The sequence below is a fragment of the Gekko japonicus genome, unplaced genomic scaffold, assembly GCF_001447785.1.
Source record: "Gekko japonicus isolate JY-2015 unplaced genomic scaffold, Gekko_japonicus_V1.1 scaffold59, whole genome shotgun sequence".
NCBI classification, from domain to species: Eukaryota; Metazoa; Chordata; class Lepidosauria; order Squamata; family Gekkonidae; genus Gekko; species Gekko japonicus.
Window position 1 is genome coordinate 1,331,980 of NW_015169174.1, and position 19,057 is coordinate 1,351,036.

At 42.6% G+C, this 19,057-nt stretch overlaps 1 protein-coding gene across 2 annotated transcripts in view; it reads left to right on the plus strand.

Annotated features, from left to right (window-relative positions):
• Window positions 1-19,057, plus strand: part of LOC107114425 (chromosome unknown open reading frame, human C10orf76) — a 216,368-nt gene that overhangs the window by 85,252 nt on the left and 112,059 nt on the right. For both annotated transcript variants that reach the window (XM_015415899.1, XM_015415900.1), the window contains 2 exons: window positions 720-846; window positions 3,033-3,108. In XM_015415899.1, coding sequence (XP_015271385.1) covers window positions 720-846; window positions 3,033-3,108 — 203 coding nt within the window. The remainder of the gene's footprint in view (window positions 1-719; window positions 847-3,032; window positions 3,109-19,057) is intronic.

Consider the following 19,057-nt stretch of genomic DNA (forward strand, 5'->3'; position numbering starts at 1 on the left):
GATTTATGTTACTGCAATTTCTAGGCTGGATTACTGTGACATACTCTACAGGAGCTGCCCTTAAAAACAATGCAGAAGCTTCAGAGTGCAAATTGACTTGCCTTTTTCTAAGGTTGCTTGCTTTGAACATATAGCACTTGTTCTGAAGCTGTTGACTGCCTATGTGGTTCTGGGTTCAATTTAAGGTACTGGTTCTTACTTTGAAACTTGTGGCTCAAATATCTGAAGAACCATATCTCCCATTATGAACCCATCTGGCAGTTATGCTCCTCTGTTTCTCACAATGCCCTCACATGGATCAGCCTGTCCGTCGCCTGCCCATTTTAGTGTGTTCACCCATTGGTGCAATTTTGTGCAACAATTAACCAGAAGATGTTCAAAGGGCATTCTTATTCCCCATTTTTAGGAGGGCTTGCAAATTGGTCTTGGCTTAAGAGGGTCTTTATCTGTGTGGCAGTTGAGTTGTTACAGAAAAAGGCATTTTATTGTAGTTTTTGCAGGCCTGTTTGTGTGTTTATTGTAGCTGCTCTTCTGGTTTTATTGGATTTGTTGCCTGTTGACATTGTGCCTTGAGTCTACAGAAAAAAATAAACATTTCAATAAATACCCCCAAAGATGAAATGCCAGCTCCAATATTTTAACTCGTTAAACTCCATTCTTTGTGTGTCTGTTATAATACTATTTTTGGTAGTAATTCCTGCAGTGTTTTCTTTTTAAAGGTGGTAAACCTGTTTAATATGTTCATCACTTATGGAGATACCTTCCTTCCAACTCCTAGCAGCTATGATGAGCTATACTATGAGATCATCAGGATGCACCAGAGTTTTGATAACCTGTATTCCATGGGTGAGTAGTGTTAGGTGACTTGGCTTGCAGTTGGCAAAACACACACACATGAATAAACTGTGTGGGTGAGAGAGAACAAGTGTGTGTGATTGCTGATCAGCATGTTTGCTCAAGATGTGGCTGTCAAGACACAAATGTGAAATAACACTGTTTAAAAGGATAATTGTTCCCTGTTCCAGGTGAAAGACATTTTAAAAACTAATTTACCTTGCGAGGAGGCTTATTGAAATAATGCAGAATTATCACCTGATTCAGTGCTGTGTACATGAAAGTATGCTTGCTGCTATTGTGAGACATATAATATTGAAATAGTAGCAAGAACACACTGTGCCCTCATTTAGAGTGAGCCAGGCTGCCATATACAGAGAACTCCCAGCTGGGAAAATATGCCTTAGTCTCAGGTCAGAGAGCAAATGCAGCCCTCAAAGCCAATCAGCAGCAGGAACCTGTGCTGTAAACAAGAGGTGGGGGAAAAAATGTGAGGGATGCATAATAAGAAACCAGTTGCACAAAACAAGTAGCACGTGGCCTTGCTAACATCCACAGAACCAGGTCAGTGCTTCAGATGCAATCAGGAAACAGAGCCCCCACAGTACATTTTGAATAGTAGGGTAAGTCAGAAAAATGCCTGGGAGTAGCAGTGGAAAGAAGCATAGTGGAATAGCGACAACTTAGCAGGGAGACAAGGAACAAAGGGGAGATGGAATTGCTGGCATTGACATAGAAGCAATATAAGAATGAGGAATGTTTTAGCAGGGGCTGCTTTGGTGGCTGCAGCTAAAGACGATGAATTGTGGAGGCTGTTAACTGCTCTGGGAGGTTACTGTAAAAGATGCAATAGTATACTGTTTTCTGCTCATGGAAGGTCTTCTTAGGGAAATCAGAGGAACTTGGTATTTATGGACAGCTGTAGCCAAACTTTCCATTGCAGGCCAAACTATTCATGCTGTTTGAGGGTCTTGGAGTGGTCCTTAATTTTTTTAAGTGCAAGTAGGAGCCATGAGAAGTCCTTGTTCCAGGTTGGGATTGTGGCATCGGGAAGGTTTGTTAACCCTTTCTACCTTTAGTATGTTTCTGACTTCATTCTTTCTCTCTCCCTGCCTCTCAGCAAAAACATTATTTCCCTTGTGAAGGAGCAAGGAAGTAAAACAGACAGACAGCTTTGGGTAGGGTTGCCAAATAATTCTTTGCCGGGAGCGGGGGGTTCCCGGCCGGCGTCAGGTGAGTGCGCGCGCGCACACCGCGTGCATGTCACCTGGAAGTGACGTAGGCACACTGGGCACACTGGGGGCGGGGCTACGGCCATACAAGGGAAAACCATAGAGTTTTCCCTTGTATGGCCGTGGCCCCGCCCCCAGTGTGCCCGGCGTGCTCACGTCACTTCCTAGTGACGTGCACGCCGGGGGCGGGGTTCCCCCGGGGCCTGATTCCGCCGCGGTGGAAATCAGGCCTCCAAAGCGGGGGTTTCCCCGCCCCCCAGCCCGATTTGGCAGCCCTAGCTCTGGAGCAGGGAGAGAGGGAATTGGTTAGAAAATGGTATGTAGGTCAAGAAAGGTTAAATGCCCCCTTTCACCATGCTAAATTTTCCCTCCCTTCTTCCGCCACCCCCACTGCTATTTGTTTTTTAAAAGCCCAAAGGATATCTATGTGCACATCTTTCAGTGTCTCATCCCCTTTGACCAAAAAGTTCATTTGCACTGGCAGGGCAACTTTGCAGTGGAACCAGTTCCTTCCCCTTCCACTAAATAAACTTTAAAACAGTTAGTGAAATAGTACATGTTCATGTTCATTTAAAGCCAGACAAAATAGAGCAAATAATTTATTTTCATGTGTTGGTTCCACTGCATGCTGAAGAGCTGAGCTAATAGACTTAGAAGTAGTGTTTGGGGTGTGAACAGCCTAACAGCAGTATAATGATATTCCAGGAAGGCTCCTTGGGATGTAGAGTGCCTTGAGCCAGACCTATTTCCAGGGTTTCAATGAAGAAAACATGCAAGTCTCAAGAGGACATGAATTATTTTCCTGAGATCCCACATTCCTAGGCTGCTCATTAGGAAGGCAGAGAAATGGTGAACATTAACAGTTAAAGTGTTAAATTTGTTCAGCTTTATATTCTGTTTGGAAGTACTTGTGCCCTTGTCTGATGAACATCCAAGAACATAGCCCTCTATCTGTTTCTGTTCTAGTCTTAAGGCTATCAACCAATGCCGGTCAATGGAAGGAGCCAGCCAGCAAGGTGACCCATGCCTTGGTCAACATACGGTAAGAAAAGGAATGTAACTGCAGCACAAAAGTAGAAGGGCTTGCTATCTGTTTGTTCTTTCTACCAGTCTTGTTTTCAGGACATTTGTTCTCTTTTATAGTATGTGGCACTGACAGGTTTTCAATCTGGTGGGAATGGCATCCTAAACCAGGGTTTTTAATTTGGATGAGATCATCACTGCTTCAGTAGCACTTGTGCTAAGAGCTTGACAGCTCATGCAGTCTTTCCAGCAGGCCATGGCATGAAGCTCTGGAACTCTTTGTTGTATTAGATTAAGTTGTGGACTTAGTTTTGGGGTCATGAGCAAGGTGTATTTCAGTGTGTCCGGATTCTGTATTAGTAGTTCTTTGCTGTTCCTAAGAGTTCTTTTTTCAGAGCTATGCACCAGTATCTCTGCACATCACCCTCACAGTATCTCTGTAGAGTAATATAGTTCTTTTGGCAAGAGAGCTGAGAATCTAATGGACTTTCCTGCACACTGAAATTCTTAAACCTCTTGGCACTTACAGGGGTGCTTGAGTGAACAGCAGCTGGTTTCTTGGCATACTGAGTCAATTCCTGTCTGATAGCCTTGAAAACTGTTCCCAAGGCTGCATTTTAAAGGGTGTCTTCCCTGTGGTTTTAGTGTGTATAGTCTGAATGGATGCAGTGAATTTCTGTCTTGAGATGCAGAATCAACATATTTGGACCTATTTGCTACAAGGATCACCATTATCACTAGTGTTCTTTAATATGTGTCATGTTGCTAAATTAGATTGTCTGGAGCTGTCAGGTTCTGTGTTATTGATATGCAGCGCTATAAGCAGGACCATGAAGCTGCTGTCTTCATCCTAAACAGCCTTGAGGTTGTGGTCTGGTGGCTAAGACAGAATGGACAGAAGTTTCAGCAGACAAGACAGAGGTGATGCTGGTAGTGAGGATGATTTTGGGGGGTGGGGAGAGGAGATGATCTGCTTGTCCTAGATGAAGTAAGATTGTCATTTGCAGATCAGGGAAAGAGCCTTGGGGTGCTGTGGGCTGGCCTTCTTGTTTGAAAATCAGGTAAACACTGTTGCTGAAACTGACTTCTAGCAGCTGTATTGTGTACATGAGCTTTTCTCCTTGCTATATTCAGCTAATCTAGCCATGCTGATCCATTGTGAAGTAAACTCACAATCTGACTATTGTAGTGCATTCTACATGGGGCTGCCTTTCAAAACTTCAGCGTGCAAAGAGGGCTGCCCAATTGCTGCCTGGGGTCCACCAGCAAGTGCAAGCAACTTCATTGGTTGCCTGTTTGTTTCCAAGTTTGTTATGACAGACCCTGTCCACTTCCCTCCCTCAGAGGCAAGGTTTCCCCTCTGTTTCTTTTCCCCTTCACTGACTGAGCAGCTCTGGTAATGTGTTTATTCTTCCCTTGAAGAAACCTTGTCTGTCCTACCCTGTTAGTAAGGTATATTTTCGCTATTTGCCCAGCTCAGGAACTTGAGAGACGGAATAGGATCACCCTTTAACTTAATCCCTTGAAAATGGCACTTGAGATGCTTTTAAAATTCAAAAATAACAAAAGGTTTTATTTTAACATCAAAGGGAAAAGTCAGGTGAAATCCGGGGTTGAAATTACTGAGCTAGAAGTATTACAAGCACAGACTTTTGTTCTTTTGTTCTTTCTTTTTTTCCATTTATTAGCTTCATTGACCAGAGGTCTTAAGCCAAGTGTACAAACAGCTACTATAAAACACATTACATATAATTACAGGATAATTTAGACCAAACATTTTTACAAAAAAACCTAATAAGCATTCTCAAAAACAATATTAATAGACAACATTTTATAAACTTCCATAAATTCTATAAAATCCCATGATATGGAAACTACCTACAGCATTTCAAAACCACTTTAAAAATAGCACTATTGATAGATATTTTGCTACCAAGCGAGTTGTTTCAGGGTCCTCATCTGCTAGCAATATGGTTATCACCCAAGGGTCCATAGGGAGGTGATGTCTATGTAAAACAGAGTAATCCAACAGGATCTGGGGCCAATCCACTAGTGGCAAAATAACATAAGAGGATCTAAGGTCTCTATTGCACCTGATCCACAATCACACAATCTATTTGAATACTGGATTTTAACAAAACGGCCTCTTAGCTCTGCAGTTGGAAAAACATTCAACCTAGCAAGCGTGAAGACATATCTAAATCTAAGGGATGTAAGGAAGCTCATATATGAGGGAAGACTTTTGTTCTTATATATCAGGCTAGTGAGAGGTTCTTAATTATTCACAGTTACTTAGATCTTTAGGTTGAGAGGCTTTTGATCAAGTGTTTTCCCAAACACTCTATAATACCGTTTATTTGTATAATCGCTGACTCTTTTTGGTGCCCAGAAGGCTGGTGCCCTCTTCCCAGTACCCACACCCCTTCTCTTTGGATCACCCATACTCTTCTTGAGGTTTTGACTGACTTTTAAGGTCTCTACAGGCAATTCCTACTTACACCAGACCAGGGATCTCTCTACCCCTCAGAGATAACTCTCCCTGTTTGACTGGGTAGGGTATCTTCTTCTATGTCTAGAAGATCTGTTGCCTTTCCTTTGGCCCACTTCCTTGCTAAACTCCCACCCCCCCCCCGACTTGTTCCCCACTTTTATCTCAGCTAATGCTGAATTCAGACTGTGTAGAAATCTGACTCTGTCAGTACTAAATCCTTTTTTTTTGACAGGGCTATTCATATAAGGTCTTGATATACATCTCTTCACAGTAAAGGCAGGAATCTGACTGACTTTTCCTCAGCATCCAGCTCTCTCAATACCTTTTTTTTTTTTTTTGCTCAGCTGATGCTAACCAATCAGATCGGCTGGAGCAGGCTGTCACTCAAGGCTCTCTGACACTTTGAAGAATAAATCTTCACAATCCTTTAGTTGTTGGTACAGCACTTCTGAGCAACTTAAAAAGTGCAGTATGTTACACTTGTGTTAAGGTCCTAGTTCTTTTGAAATCCTTCATAAGACCCCCATATCTGATGGACTTTCTCTCCCTCTAAGAACCTGTGTGCCAGTTAAGAGTCCCATCAAATGACTGCTGCTTGTCCCTGAAGAATATGGTACTCCTTTGTCTGAGCCTGTGCCTTCTTTGTTGTCCTACTGCTGTTGTGGAGCGGGCTGCCAGAAGGCTCCTTCATTGCTGACTTTTCAAAAATAAATGAAAGGCAGTTTGGTATGGTTTTTCAGTGACTACTTTTGGAGATGGCTGGACAATTGGAGCGTTTGGTGTAAGGTAGGGTCTTTTGTTGTGGTCTTTTACTGTTAGGATTTATTTTATTGCTATGGGTACCATTGGGTGTTTGTCTGGTCTGTTTTGAGCCCTTTGGAGGAAAGGTGGGAAACGATTACTTTAAACAAATTAACCCATGGAATACAATATTTAAAAGGAGCTTATGGCCTAAATAATATTTCCTCCACAGGAGGAATAAACCAATTACTGGGCTAAGATTAATCTTAAAGGTGCCACTGCACTCAGACTTTGTTCTGCAGTCTTAAAGTGAATAATGCTTTCAAATGGAACAGATGTTGTTTGGGGAAAGCCTGGCTGCTCTTTCTTCTGTGAGTTCCTTGACAATTAATTACTGTAACTGATCATCTTGGGCAGTGGGAAAACCACCACTAGGCAAAGGTTGCACTCCTGGGGATAACCCAAATAACACTACTTTTGGTATTAGGCTGTTTTGCCAAGATATGCCAGAGACCGCCGACAAGAACCCGAAGGAACAACACCAACCACCACCATAGGGGTGCCGGGTAGGTTGCCCCACCCCGCACAGAACATGTGGCCCTAGTTAGGAGATAGAAATGGTGATTAGCACCGACTTGTAAGCCGCTCAGAGACCCCTAGATAGGGGTTCGAGCGGGATATAAAGTTGAATGTAAATAAATAAATAAAATCAGTGTTTACATTCCCACATCTGTGAATTGGAATAAGAAAGCTAAATAGATTTGAATAGAAGATTTATGGCTTCTTATCCATAATCAATCTTTCTGGCAGACACTGATTATTTCTGGGGGGTGACATGATAAAGGCTTATAAAATTATAACTGGAGTGGAGAAAGGGGATAGAGAGGTTCCCCCCACTCCCGTAATACCAGAACTTGGGGACACACAAGTTGATGGGCAGTTGGTTTAGGACAGACAAAAAGAAATACTTCTTTACTCAGTTAATTGTTTGAGTTGTAGAATTCATTGCCAGTGGATGTAGTGATGGCTGCAAGCACAGATGTCTTTCAAAGGTGATTTCATGGAGGACAGGTCCCTTTAATCAGTGCCTACTAGCCATGGTGACCAAAGGGAACCTCCATATAGGGAGGCAGAAAACTTTTGAATGCCAGTGCTAGGAGGCAACATCAGGCTCATAATAACAAATAATTGTTTTCCTTTAGTTAGCTGTATAGAAGTAATGGGCAATATTTTTAAAGTTAACATTACAGCTACAAATAGTTATGTTGTATTGAAAGGGTAAAATAGAAGCAAAATTTTTCTAATAGTATTCTTTACGTGCTGTACCCAAACACCAACAAAAAACATCATTGAGGTGTACCTCTTGCTGGGAGATAAATGATCTAAGAATATTAATTAGATACCTAAGGCTCCTCACTGGTAGAATGAGCTCCCAGAGGAGATCAGGGCCCTGCGGGATCTTGTGTAGTTCCGCAGGGCCTTAAGACGGAGCTCTTCCACCAGGCTTTTAATTAGGAGCTGCCGCCACTACCACCACTAGCATCAGTACACACAATTAACATCTGTGGTGTAAGGCCAGCCTGACAGCATATTTACCATCTTGTGGAGTCCAGAGACTGAGATCCTTAGGTGCGCCTTTACATGGCACGCCATTGTGATTTAATACTGTGTGAGCACTTTAATTTTAAATTGTTTAATTATTTAACTGTTTCAACTGTTTAATTGTTCAGTTGTTTTTAACTGTTTATGATTCTGGCACACTATGCCAAACATTGTTAGCCGCCCTGAGCCTGCTTGCGGGGAGGGTGGGGTTTAATGTAATAATAAATAAATTAATTAAATAAATTAAGTGCACAGCTGTATCTGAATCAGGCCTGACCAGCATTATCTGGAACAATGTTATTCCTGTTCACTGTTTATTCTAATTATATGCTCAGGTTAAAATGCTCTCAAATCCGTGTTTACTTAGTGGGCTGCTTTGGGCCTGTGTGCTTCTGTCAGCTGAGTTTGGGGATGTTAAAGAAGGAAGATGTAAACACTTTTTGAGGTGAAGCAAGGGAGCTGCCATGCCAAAAGGGCCAGTTCAATGTACTTTGTCACTTGAAGCAACTACCCTACCTGTTTGTTCCCACAGTAGGAGACAATTGTGTATGCTAGTAGTGCTGCAGAGCTCAATGCAAACCCAGCTAAAGGGGGATGCAGGTGGGGTGACAACAGCCATGAACTATGCCTGTTGCCATCTCCCACGCCATTGTTGGCTGGGAACAGACTGAGCCTCAGTAGTGCTGCTGTCTGTGCCTTTAGGTTTGTCTAGTATTTTGCTGCTGCTGGTGTGGGTCAGGGAGGTGATGATGGGTGTAGTCTATGCCCATCACCATCTCCTGTGCTGCTATCATCTGGGAACAAGCTGCACTTCATTGGTGTGTTGGCAGTCTTCTTTGTTGTTTCTATCAAAATGTTTTGGTATACCACTGGCATGCATTGCAGGGGTTGTTGATCCTCCACTGTTTCTATGCTTTAAAGCATACATTCCATGTTGGTTTTATTAGCTGAAACTTAAGGACATTGAAACAGTTGGTTCTACTGGACCAAGCTGCTTTTAGCTGGACTCTCAGCTTAAAAACCTGCTTTTTCCAGAGGATTTGCAATCAGGGACTCTTTAGTAATAGGATATTGCTACACAATTTTTGGACTATGTCAGTTGACACATTCTTCAGTTAGGTCATTTCAGAATGCTTTATTAATGGTGTGGTGTAAAAGAAATCAGAAAGAGAGAAATCAGGGTTTCCCACAAGGAATAACTAAAGGTAAAGCCCTTGCTCGAAAGCTAGTCAAATTTGACTCTAGGGGGCGATGCTCATCTCCGTTTCCAAGCCAGAGAGCCAGCGCTATCTGAAGACGTTTCCGTAGTCATGTGGCCGGCATGACTAAATGGCAAGGCGCACAGAACGCTGTTGCCTTCCCACCAAACCGGTACCTATTTATCTACTTGCAATCTCTTGCTTTCGAACTGCTAGGTTGGCAGGACTGCTAGGTAGGCCAAAGACAGGAGCTCTCTCTGTCACACAGCTCTAGGGTCTTGAACTGCCAAACTACAGGCCGTCCAGTCTGCAGCTCAGCGTCTTAACCTGTAAGCCCCCATGGCACGCACTGCAGAATAACTGCCTACCCTACATTTCTGATCTGTGGGTAGTATTTAGTGAAATTCATTTTAACCCACTCCTCCTTGTTCATTGATCAGGTTCCTGCATTCCAGTAGAGCTATGCTGATTGGTGGGGAGGGGTCATCCAGAAGACATTTTTGAAGCAAAGTGTGCTTTCAAGCAGTATGAAAAGCATCCCTCTTCCACTTTTCATAGTTCTCCCCCCCCCCCCATTCCTTTGATCCTGCTGCTTTGTCGGTGTGATTTCTAACCTTTAATGGGGCTGCCGCTGCCTCACTTGATCCTGACTAGTGAGGGATTAATCAAATTCAACAACGTTTATTTATTGATTAGATATTTTAAAGTCATCACTCACCCAAAGGGTCTTGTGGCAATTTACAATGTTAAAAACAATAAGGTGAAAAACAACATAAAAACAAATAAATATTAATTTAAAATATTAAAATATAAATCAGTGAGGATAAACAAATCAACGATACCTACTTATTGACCTTACTCTTAATCCCTAGTCCAAGTGTAGTTGGGGTGGTGTGCTTTAGGTTATGCAGGTGGATGTGCATCAGAATGGGCATTCAGCCACCCACCCCACTGAGAACTAATATAGTGCTAAAAGGTGACATCCTCAGACATCCATAATAGCACTTGCTGTTTTGGCCTCACTGCTACAGCAGACTAGAAGAGTTGTCGCAATGTTTGAGGAAACAGGGATGTCCCCCCCCCCATTACTATAGTGGGCATTGTTGGTTTTGGTCTGTAGGAAGCTTTTAAGTCCTGCCTCCTACTAATTCCACTACCTCCTACCCTCCTCTTCACCTCCACAATTTTACTAGGCTTGCATAAGTATGGGTTGTGCTTCTGTCGGCCAGAAACTTGCAGCTAAAAAGACTTTGAAATTTGTTGGTCTCAGGTCGCTGCATCCTGTAACCAGTTTTTGTTTATGCACTTGTACAGCATAAGTATGGAATGTATGTACCCTAGCAGTCTCCAGCCTGTCTTGATCATGGCTAAACATACAATCTCTCAAATTGTTTCTATGTCATGGCTTCCCAGGTAAAACATCTGGCCTCATTGCCCAGTATACTCAGCTCAACAGTCAGTATGACTGGAGAGCTGACCTCTATTTCTGTAAGGAGCAAGCAACTTTGAAGGCAAGTAATTCTTTCAGGCTAATGAGCCTCTTTACATTAACATCTTGCAGGTTTGCATTTAATGAGAATTTTATTAATGCAGGGTTCAAAGGGGCATCTTCTGATTGCTCACTAAATGATGGAGGTGGCATCTGCATCGTTGTATTCTTTTAATAGACTTTCTTCTGATCAGTAATTTTCTCAAGGTGAATAAATAGATTAACCCCATGATTAATCGTTTCCATTGCTCCATTATCTGTAATGCAGTCGCTTCAGTTTATGTCATTTTACTTTTTTGCACTGAAACATTTTGAAATTGGTTAGTGAAGTCTTTGCTATGCAATCGGGGGTAATAGATCTTTGATGTATGTCTTAGGTAATTGTGTTTCTCCTGGTGCAGCTTATTGAGGCCTCTCTACCTCAATGCCCCTGCTTGCTTTATCATTTAAAAGTCAGATTCTCTCTGCTCTAGTTGCCCTTGCTAATATTTTTCTCATTGCACAAAAGGCCATGCTGCTTTCTGTATTGCTGAGAGTGACTGTTGATGTGTGACTGCTGTTTTTCCCCCTTCATTTCTCTCCCTGTCTCTCTGTAATAGTGCCTATACTAGCTGTCAAGTTACATTGCTGACTTTTAAGTAATTTTATGTTTCATTTTGGAGGTTTTGAGAATGTATTATAATGAAGCAGGGCTGCTTAAAACTTTTGAGTTTTGATTGCAAGACTAAACCACTGGAAGGATGGCAGGAGTCCTGGGATGCCTTGGAATGGTTAGTACCTCAGCCTGTTCATTGTGTGTACTTACCTATTTCTGTTGCAAGAAACCAGAAACTGTAGAGTGAGAAAGAGAAGTTCTGCAATATTGCTACCACATATCGCAAGAATGGCTTTAAATAGGTGTGCAAACTTCCTACACTAGTACAGCCTCTCAGTCTGTTGGTGTAGTGGAGAGCTTACTTACAACCATCAGAGACCCCCCCTCCCACTTTTATACCCAGTTGAGTCTGATGTCCTAGGGAGACGGAATGTATAGTACCTAACTTTCTTGTGGATGGTCCAGTATCCTAGATAGCCATGCTATGGTATTAGCAGGGGTAATTTCCTGCTGGAGTGCAGTGGAGCAGCGCTCCGGCAGTAAGGAGCCTGGGGCGGGGACCCCCCCGGTGCCATTCCTGGCCCGCCTGCACAGGTGGACGGGCCAGGAAAGGCCTGCAGAGCCCCCCACCAACTAGGGGGATTTAAATGCCTTTCTTTCCCTTCCCCAGATGGGGAAGGGAGAGAAAGTCATTCTAAACATGTGGGGCACCTGGAAAAGATTGGGCAGGGAACCCAGGAATGTCTGCCTCCCTGCCCTCCCCTCCCCTTCCCTTCTCCAGCTAGCTGGAGAAGGGAAGGGGAGGCGGGCACACATGCCCCCCCCTTTCCCCTGAGCCTCTCCACTTTTGCAGAGAAACTCGGGGGAAGGGGGGATTTAAATGCCTTTCTTTCCTTTCTCCAGATGGGGAAGGGAGAGAAAGGCATTCTAAACATGCCTGGGTTCCCTGCCCGATCTTCTCCAGGTGCCCCGCAGCTGCATCTCCTCCTGCCCCGGTCAACTCATTCCCAAAGTTTGTGCTGTGGCTTCCTCAGCATTGATTGTTGTAGCCCCTCAGTAAACCCCATTTTGTGTCAGAATAATGATTCGGTGAAATTGCTTGCTGAAGTGTGTTTAACGGTAATGACCTTTGGCATACTGTCACTGGTAATCAAGCCTGGCTAATCTCAAATTGCAGGATAACAAAGAGCAGCCAAGCAACTAAAAATGGAGTCTTTGTTATTGCTGGTGGTTTACATTAAAAACCTCTCTAGAATTATTGCTGAGGTTACATCTGAGATACATTCTAAAATGCAGTTGTATTGGAATAGGAATGAAGGTTTTTTGTTTTTGTTTTTTTTATATAAACTGTTTCTTGTTAGGGCATATGCAGATACCACTTCTTTGGCTGCATACCTCACAATAGGGAAGGAAAGAGATAACCTTCCAAGTTGCAATATTTTACTGGCATCAATGTGAGAAGGATAAGTTCAAGACAGCTTCGAAAGGATGCTGGGAACACTGCTCTCACTCTATATGCCTAACGCATTTTATAGAGAATGGAAATCCACTGGGTTTTTTTCTGTTTAAAGTGTATCTGTGTAGACCCCACAGTTGGTGTAAGAGAGTCATTCTGTAGGCTGTTCTTAATGTTGAACATATTTCCTTGGGTAGGAATTCCTTGGTGATATCTTTCTGCAAACATGTCTGACCTCTTAGTGGGGAGTGGGTACAAGTGAAAGTAATATTTCTTCTATGGGTGTTCTGAGGGCATAGAAGAGAGCCATGACATCTTTGTCTCTCCTGCCCCCCCCCCCCCCAAATCTGGGCTTATTTGATGGATCTCTTTGAAAGGCCCCTTTCTTTAAGCACTGTTTATGAAGTTGGGAGAAAATCTGATCAGAATATTTGCTTGGAGGTATTGTGCACCTTCTAAACAAGCCCCCTCTTTATCATTAGTGATATCTGCTTCCACAAAGATAGCTTGATGTCACTGTGATCGGTGTTCATAGAATAGCTTGTTCTGCTGCTGCCGTTTTGGTGCTGTGTGGATATAACTCTCTTGATTATAAGACGATGCAATCAAAAGCAGTCTGTGAACATATCAAGCTATCTTTGTGCTGTATTACACCATTGGTTCATCTTATCCAGTACTACCTTCTTAGATTGGCAGCAGCTCTCCAGGGTCTCATGCAGAGATATTTCTCAGCACCTGCTACCTGTGCCCTTAACTGGAGATGCCAGGGACTGAGCCTTGGATGTTTTGGCATGCATAATATGTGGCTTTAACTGAGTTCTGGGGCCTCCCCAATGGTTTGGCCTCAATTGCCTAATCTCGAGCATGAATTTGTATAATCAGTTTTAAGCATATGTAAGGGTTTCAAACCAGCACTGGGATGCAGGTTTCAAATCCAAGCTAAGCAAAGAAACCTGGTTAGTCTTAAATGTGGTTAACATTGCTGCTGTTCGTAACATTAAGCAATGACTAAGGCCAATGGTGGGAATTCATTCTCCAAAAATAGAGATGTTAAATTATTAGAACTGTGATACCTCCGGGGTTTTTTGACACAGATAGTTTGGACTGAAATAAGATTCCGCCTTTAGCTAGGGTCTGAGCAGTAAGAGCAGATGGATTCCAAGGGTACATAGATCTTACTCAAACTAGTTTGACTAGTGATTTCCAGAGTGAGGCTGAGAAAATAAAGTAGCCAGCAATAAGCTTAATTCAGACATTATGGAGCCACCACCTGTTCTTTCAGTATTTTCCCCTTTTCTTCATGTATAACTTGGCAGCAGAACCTAGAAACCCTGTTGTTCCCCCCGCATTATGTTCTACGGTAATTGTTTGAGTGAAAGGTGTCATAATTCTTGAAACACATGCCACCACTGTTCTACCATGGTTTATTAAAACTGTCACTTACATCGTACTTTCCATATGCAAAAACCTGTATGTTCTTTTTCTTGTTCATCTTTACAACAACTTTGAGGCAGATGGTGGTTCATGTGGTATAGACAAGAAACTGAGTCCAAGCAGTAATTAGTTGGGTTGTGTGTACTTGGTGCCTTAAAAAATAATAATTCTGCTTTCACACAAACTGAATTCTGCAACCTGTATAAATTATGCTTATTATATAACTTTTATTTTACATAATTTATGTAATTTTATTTTTAATTATATCCCTTTTGCTTGCCAAGGTGAGGACCATACAGAATGCTGAAGCTACACCCTCTGCCTAAGGGAACCTTTCTTTAGTAGACCTGTTGTCTTCTGTTAGTTCTTTTACATGGGGATAGAGAAACTTCTCTGACTCTAAAATCTGCATGACCTGATGACAGTCCAGTTAGGAATCAGGCTGTGAGGGTTTTGTTTTCTTTTTGCAATTATGATCCTTCTGGATTCCCACAATGTCAGTTAACTGTATCATGAGCTGTGTCTGGGAATTCTGAAATGTCCTTACTGAATGATAAAATTAGGGGCCAGTGGCACCTTTACGACCAACAAAAGTTTATTCAAGGTATGAGCTTTCATCTGCAAGGCACACTTTTTCAAATACATTGGAATGGTAGATGAAAAACTAAATAAATAGCAAAAAAACCTAAATATCTCAACAGGGATATTTGATTTTTATCCTATTACGGAAGCTAACTCATTCAGTCCTCACATATGTATTCTCAACAAGGACTATAAATCTTCTGTATTTTAGTGTATTTCTTTTTCAGAATAGTATATTAGAATACTGAATGGATGTCTGCTGACAGCATTACATCCAGCTGAAAATATACTGTTTTACCCTCCACGCCCTCTATGCCTGAGATGAGATAATTAAGATTCTGTTACTTCCCACAATTAGAAAAAACACCTTTAGACATTCATCTGCTATTTTGACATATTTATTGCTTTATAACCTTAACTTGTTATTTAGTTTTTCACTTTGCATAACTTAAACATCATCATGTTCCGTGTTAATTTGCTGTTAAATCCCTGTCTATAAGCCCTGGAGAAAATGGCTGCTTTGGAAGGTAGACCCTATGGCATTATACCCTGCTGAGTCCTTCCCCTCCTCAAACCCTGCCCTCCACAGGATCTACCCCCCAAATCTCCAGGTATTTCCGTACTCAGAGCTGGCAACTCTACTTTGCCCTCAGTGGCTGTTGCTAAACAACTAAGCTTTGTTCTGTCAGTAAAAAGATAGGGGGAGGAGTCCCATACAACTTTGGGCTTGTGCATCTTGAAGAGTATTCTTCCATGCAACCTACTTTTGAAAGTGCGGACACTTGCCAGAGCTCTTTATGTTACATGGGGGGGGGGCAGTTTCTGGTAACTCAAATGAGGAAAGGGTGGGGGGAAATCCACTGGATATACATAACCAAGTCCATGGACATGCCTAAAGTTGCTGTTTTTGAGTCTAGTCAACAGTTTTTAATTTATGCTTACATTTCTGATGATATCTTAATGTCCTTCCCAGCATAACTGTAGTTCAGTTGTTGACTACCTTAGGGATGGCACTGGTGCCTGTCAGTCTGTTTTCTCTGTGGAAGAATCTGGATATTCCCCCAGGGTGTAGAGCTCAGAGTCACTTAAACCCATCCCCAAGGAGACCGAGCTCCTGGTCTCTTGCCTCCCTCGGTTCTTTGTCATCACACCTGTCATGCTGTGCTCAGCAGGAGTACAGAGTGACTTGGGGAAAAATTTGTAAATGGAGAGGAAATTCCTAGAATATCAGAACCAGACTAATCCTATTTCTTCTGTTTTAAGAGCCTTTAGAAATGTCAAGGTTGAAGTGGAGTACACAAGTAGGAATGCACGTATGCACAAGAAGGGAGATGTACTCTCATGCTTGTCGTCTTGCTAGATTTTCTACAAGAATAATTGCTTTGTAGCAGTAGGTAATCTTCACTTGGATAAAGGCCTTGTTTGTTTATATTTAGCATGTCCAGTGATGCAGCTACTGTATAAGGTTTCCCTTGCTTGACAGCCAGCCGAATCCGACTCTAGGGATGCGGTACTCATCTCCGTTTCCAAGCCGAAGAGCCAGCGCTGTCCAAAGACATTTCTGTGGTCATGTGGCTGGCATGACTAGACACCAAGGCGCACGGAATGCTGTTACCTTCCCACCAAAGTGGTACCTATTTATCTTCTTGCAATTTCTTGCTTTTGAACTGTTAGGTTGGCAGGAGCTGGGGCCAGAGACGGGAAGCTACTGGGTACCCCTACCCAAGTCCAGGCAGCACCAGATTGACCTAAAGAGCCACACTGATTTATTGTGGGATCTATTTCTTAGAATCTCAGGCAGCTCCCAGTGACCACAGTGCGTCTCATCTTGTGTAAGCAGCAGCTCATTTTGCCTCTGCTTTTGAACTGTCTAGCAGAGGTGTTCTCTTTAAAAGCGAAAATTTCTGCAATTTCCTACCAAATTGTTTTCTAAACCCTGTGGCTGGGCAGTTTCTGAAATTTGGTACTATCTTTTCACATGCATTTTATTTTTCTTTCTGTTCTGTTTTAATGTGGTCTGTGAAGGCACTTCTTGTGCACTGGATCCTTGCCCATCCTGGCTGCTAAAATCATGTATGAACCACTTGATGTCCATCATAAATTAGTTACTAACTCATGGCACTTTCCCTTGGCCACTACTGTAAAAACCATCATAACAGATTGTCCTAGGAATTTGCACTGTGTTTCTACAGATGTTAAACGATGCAGACCATGGTATTGCATATCATGTTTAATAATGATTTGTACAGATGATAGCTGCATTTCAAATTTTGTGCAATTCCTAATCCTGTTACATTGCTTATTAGATGTATCATTCTGTTTGCATTGATTTACATTGTGTAATCCTCTTTGAGACTCAGTGAGAAAGTCTGCCTATAAATAATATAAATAAATAAATAATATATAGAGAGAATGAATGTCCCATATTCATTCCAGGAGGGAAATAATGCTCCTAATTTGAAATGTTGTAATTGTTTTAGGAAAAGTTTCTATCATTATTTTAAGTGTTTTATCTTATCTTCCCCTCCAGGAGCTTAGGGCAGTTTACATTGTTCTCCCCTCTTCCATTTTTGTCTTCACAGCAGGTAGGTTAGGCCGAGAGGGAATGTTTGTAACTTTATATAATAAATGCACACCCCTGTTGTGTACCTAAAAATGAAGTGGTGTAAAATGGCTTTTTATATTAACACAGTTAAGTAGAAGGTCCCAAAACAGCTCCTAATCTAATTTACAGGTAATGTTGTGGCAGCGTTGGATTTTGTAGTTGGCTAGTAGAAAACAACAAGAGGCAGGACCCACGATACTCATGGGGGGGGGGAAGTATTCCCCACAGCTCCTGGCCTGCAGAAGCAGGAGACGCGGCAGGAGGTGAGCCCAGCCTTCTCCCTCCTTCAATCCTCCCAGTGGCGGCGGCAAGGCCAGACCGCAAAGCTTTCTCCTTCCCCCCTCCCTCCTCAGCAGCGGCAAGGCTGGCTGGCCTGCCAAGCTTTCTCCTTCCTTCCTCCCTCCCCAGCATCGAGGCCAGCCCACCAAGCCTTCTTCCACCCCTCGTCCCCTGTGGCGGCAGCGAAACCTTCTCAGAGCATTCCCTGCGCAGGGAACACTCCTTTACTTTTGGGGGGATTTAAGTAAACCCCTCCATCGTTTTTTACAGTTTTTAGATTTTTCTGCACATCTGGGGATTGCCCCAAATGTGCAAGAAAATCTCCCTGCCCCCCAGGTGCTCCCGATGTGTGGATTTAGATATCCGCACACGGGGGGCACCTTGGCTATTAGATATATAGATGGTTACCAAGCCCAGCCACAGTTTCTGGACCACTGTGGGTGGTTGCAGAGGTTTGTGTTCACACATGTATATACTCTCACATGCATTTTACTATGCATGCAATAAATAATACATTAGTCATTTGTATCAGTTAAACCTTTAAGTCTCTGCCTTCCTACTGGCATTCAGCCTTTATTCAGTGGGTTGATAAAGGATTAACATGAGGTTGCATTCAGGTTGGGATTTTAACCAAGACTTCCTAGATCGACATTAAAGACTGTAATTTTGCCTGTCTTTGTTTATTAACATAAATTCTTGTTCCTGGCACAAGCTAATTCCATGGAGAGAAACTGGTGAGTAGTGTTACGTGAACAGGTGCCAGCAGCTAATGCAGGATGGCTCCTCTTGAGCTGCAGCCATCCATCAGATGAACCAGTCTCTTTCAAGAGTGCTTTTCTTTCTACCAGCAGGTCCCTTCTCACAGGAAGAGCAAGAATTGCAATTGGATTTAGTACCTGAATTTCTTTTGCTTATGTTGTGCTTGTTAAATAGCCACATGGAAATTCCACCTTGAATGCCATTAACAAATACAATTTTTCTGTGATTGTCTCTGCGTAGTTTTCCCAGGCCCTGCTTCTGGTCAGTTTGCAGGTGATTTCCCTGTTGAAGAAGTTTGGTAATAAGGCAATGGCTTCCTCCGTCTGCAGTGAAACATGTTGAAAGTCATCTTACCCAAGGATTAATATATCGACCTATGCTTCTCTTCTCTGTCGTATTTCTTCAGCGGTAGTGTTAACAAGGTGTTATCTGAAATAAATATATTTAGAGATGAGTCCTGTGGAAGTGAGGAGTTAGGGAAGAAGTGGGCTTTTATTATCCCTGGACCAAGACAGTTATGACACCTTTGCAAAGTTTTTTTGCTGATAAAATGTCTTGAATACATTCTGATTTTGGATGCTGGTTGTAACATGGTGCAGACAGATGAAACAGCTAATCTGCCATTTGGCCTGTTTGTGGATCGTTTTGACCCAGTAACCACAACAGATGTTGACAGGCTCACGTGAAGGCTACCTATTGTGGTCTGGGTCCTTGTCCATCCTGCTTGCTAAATCAT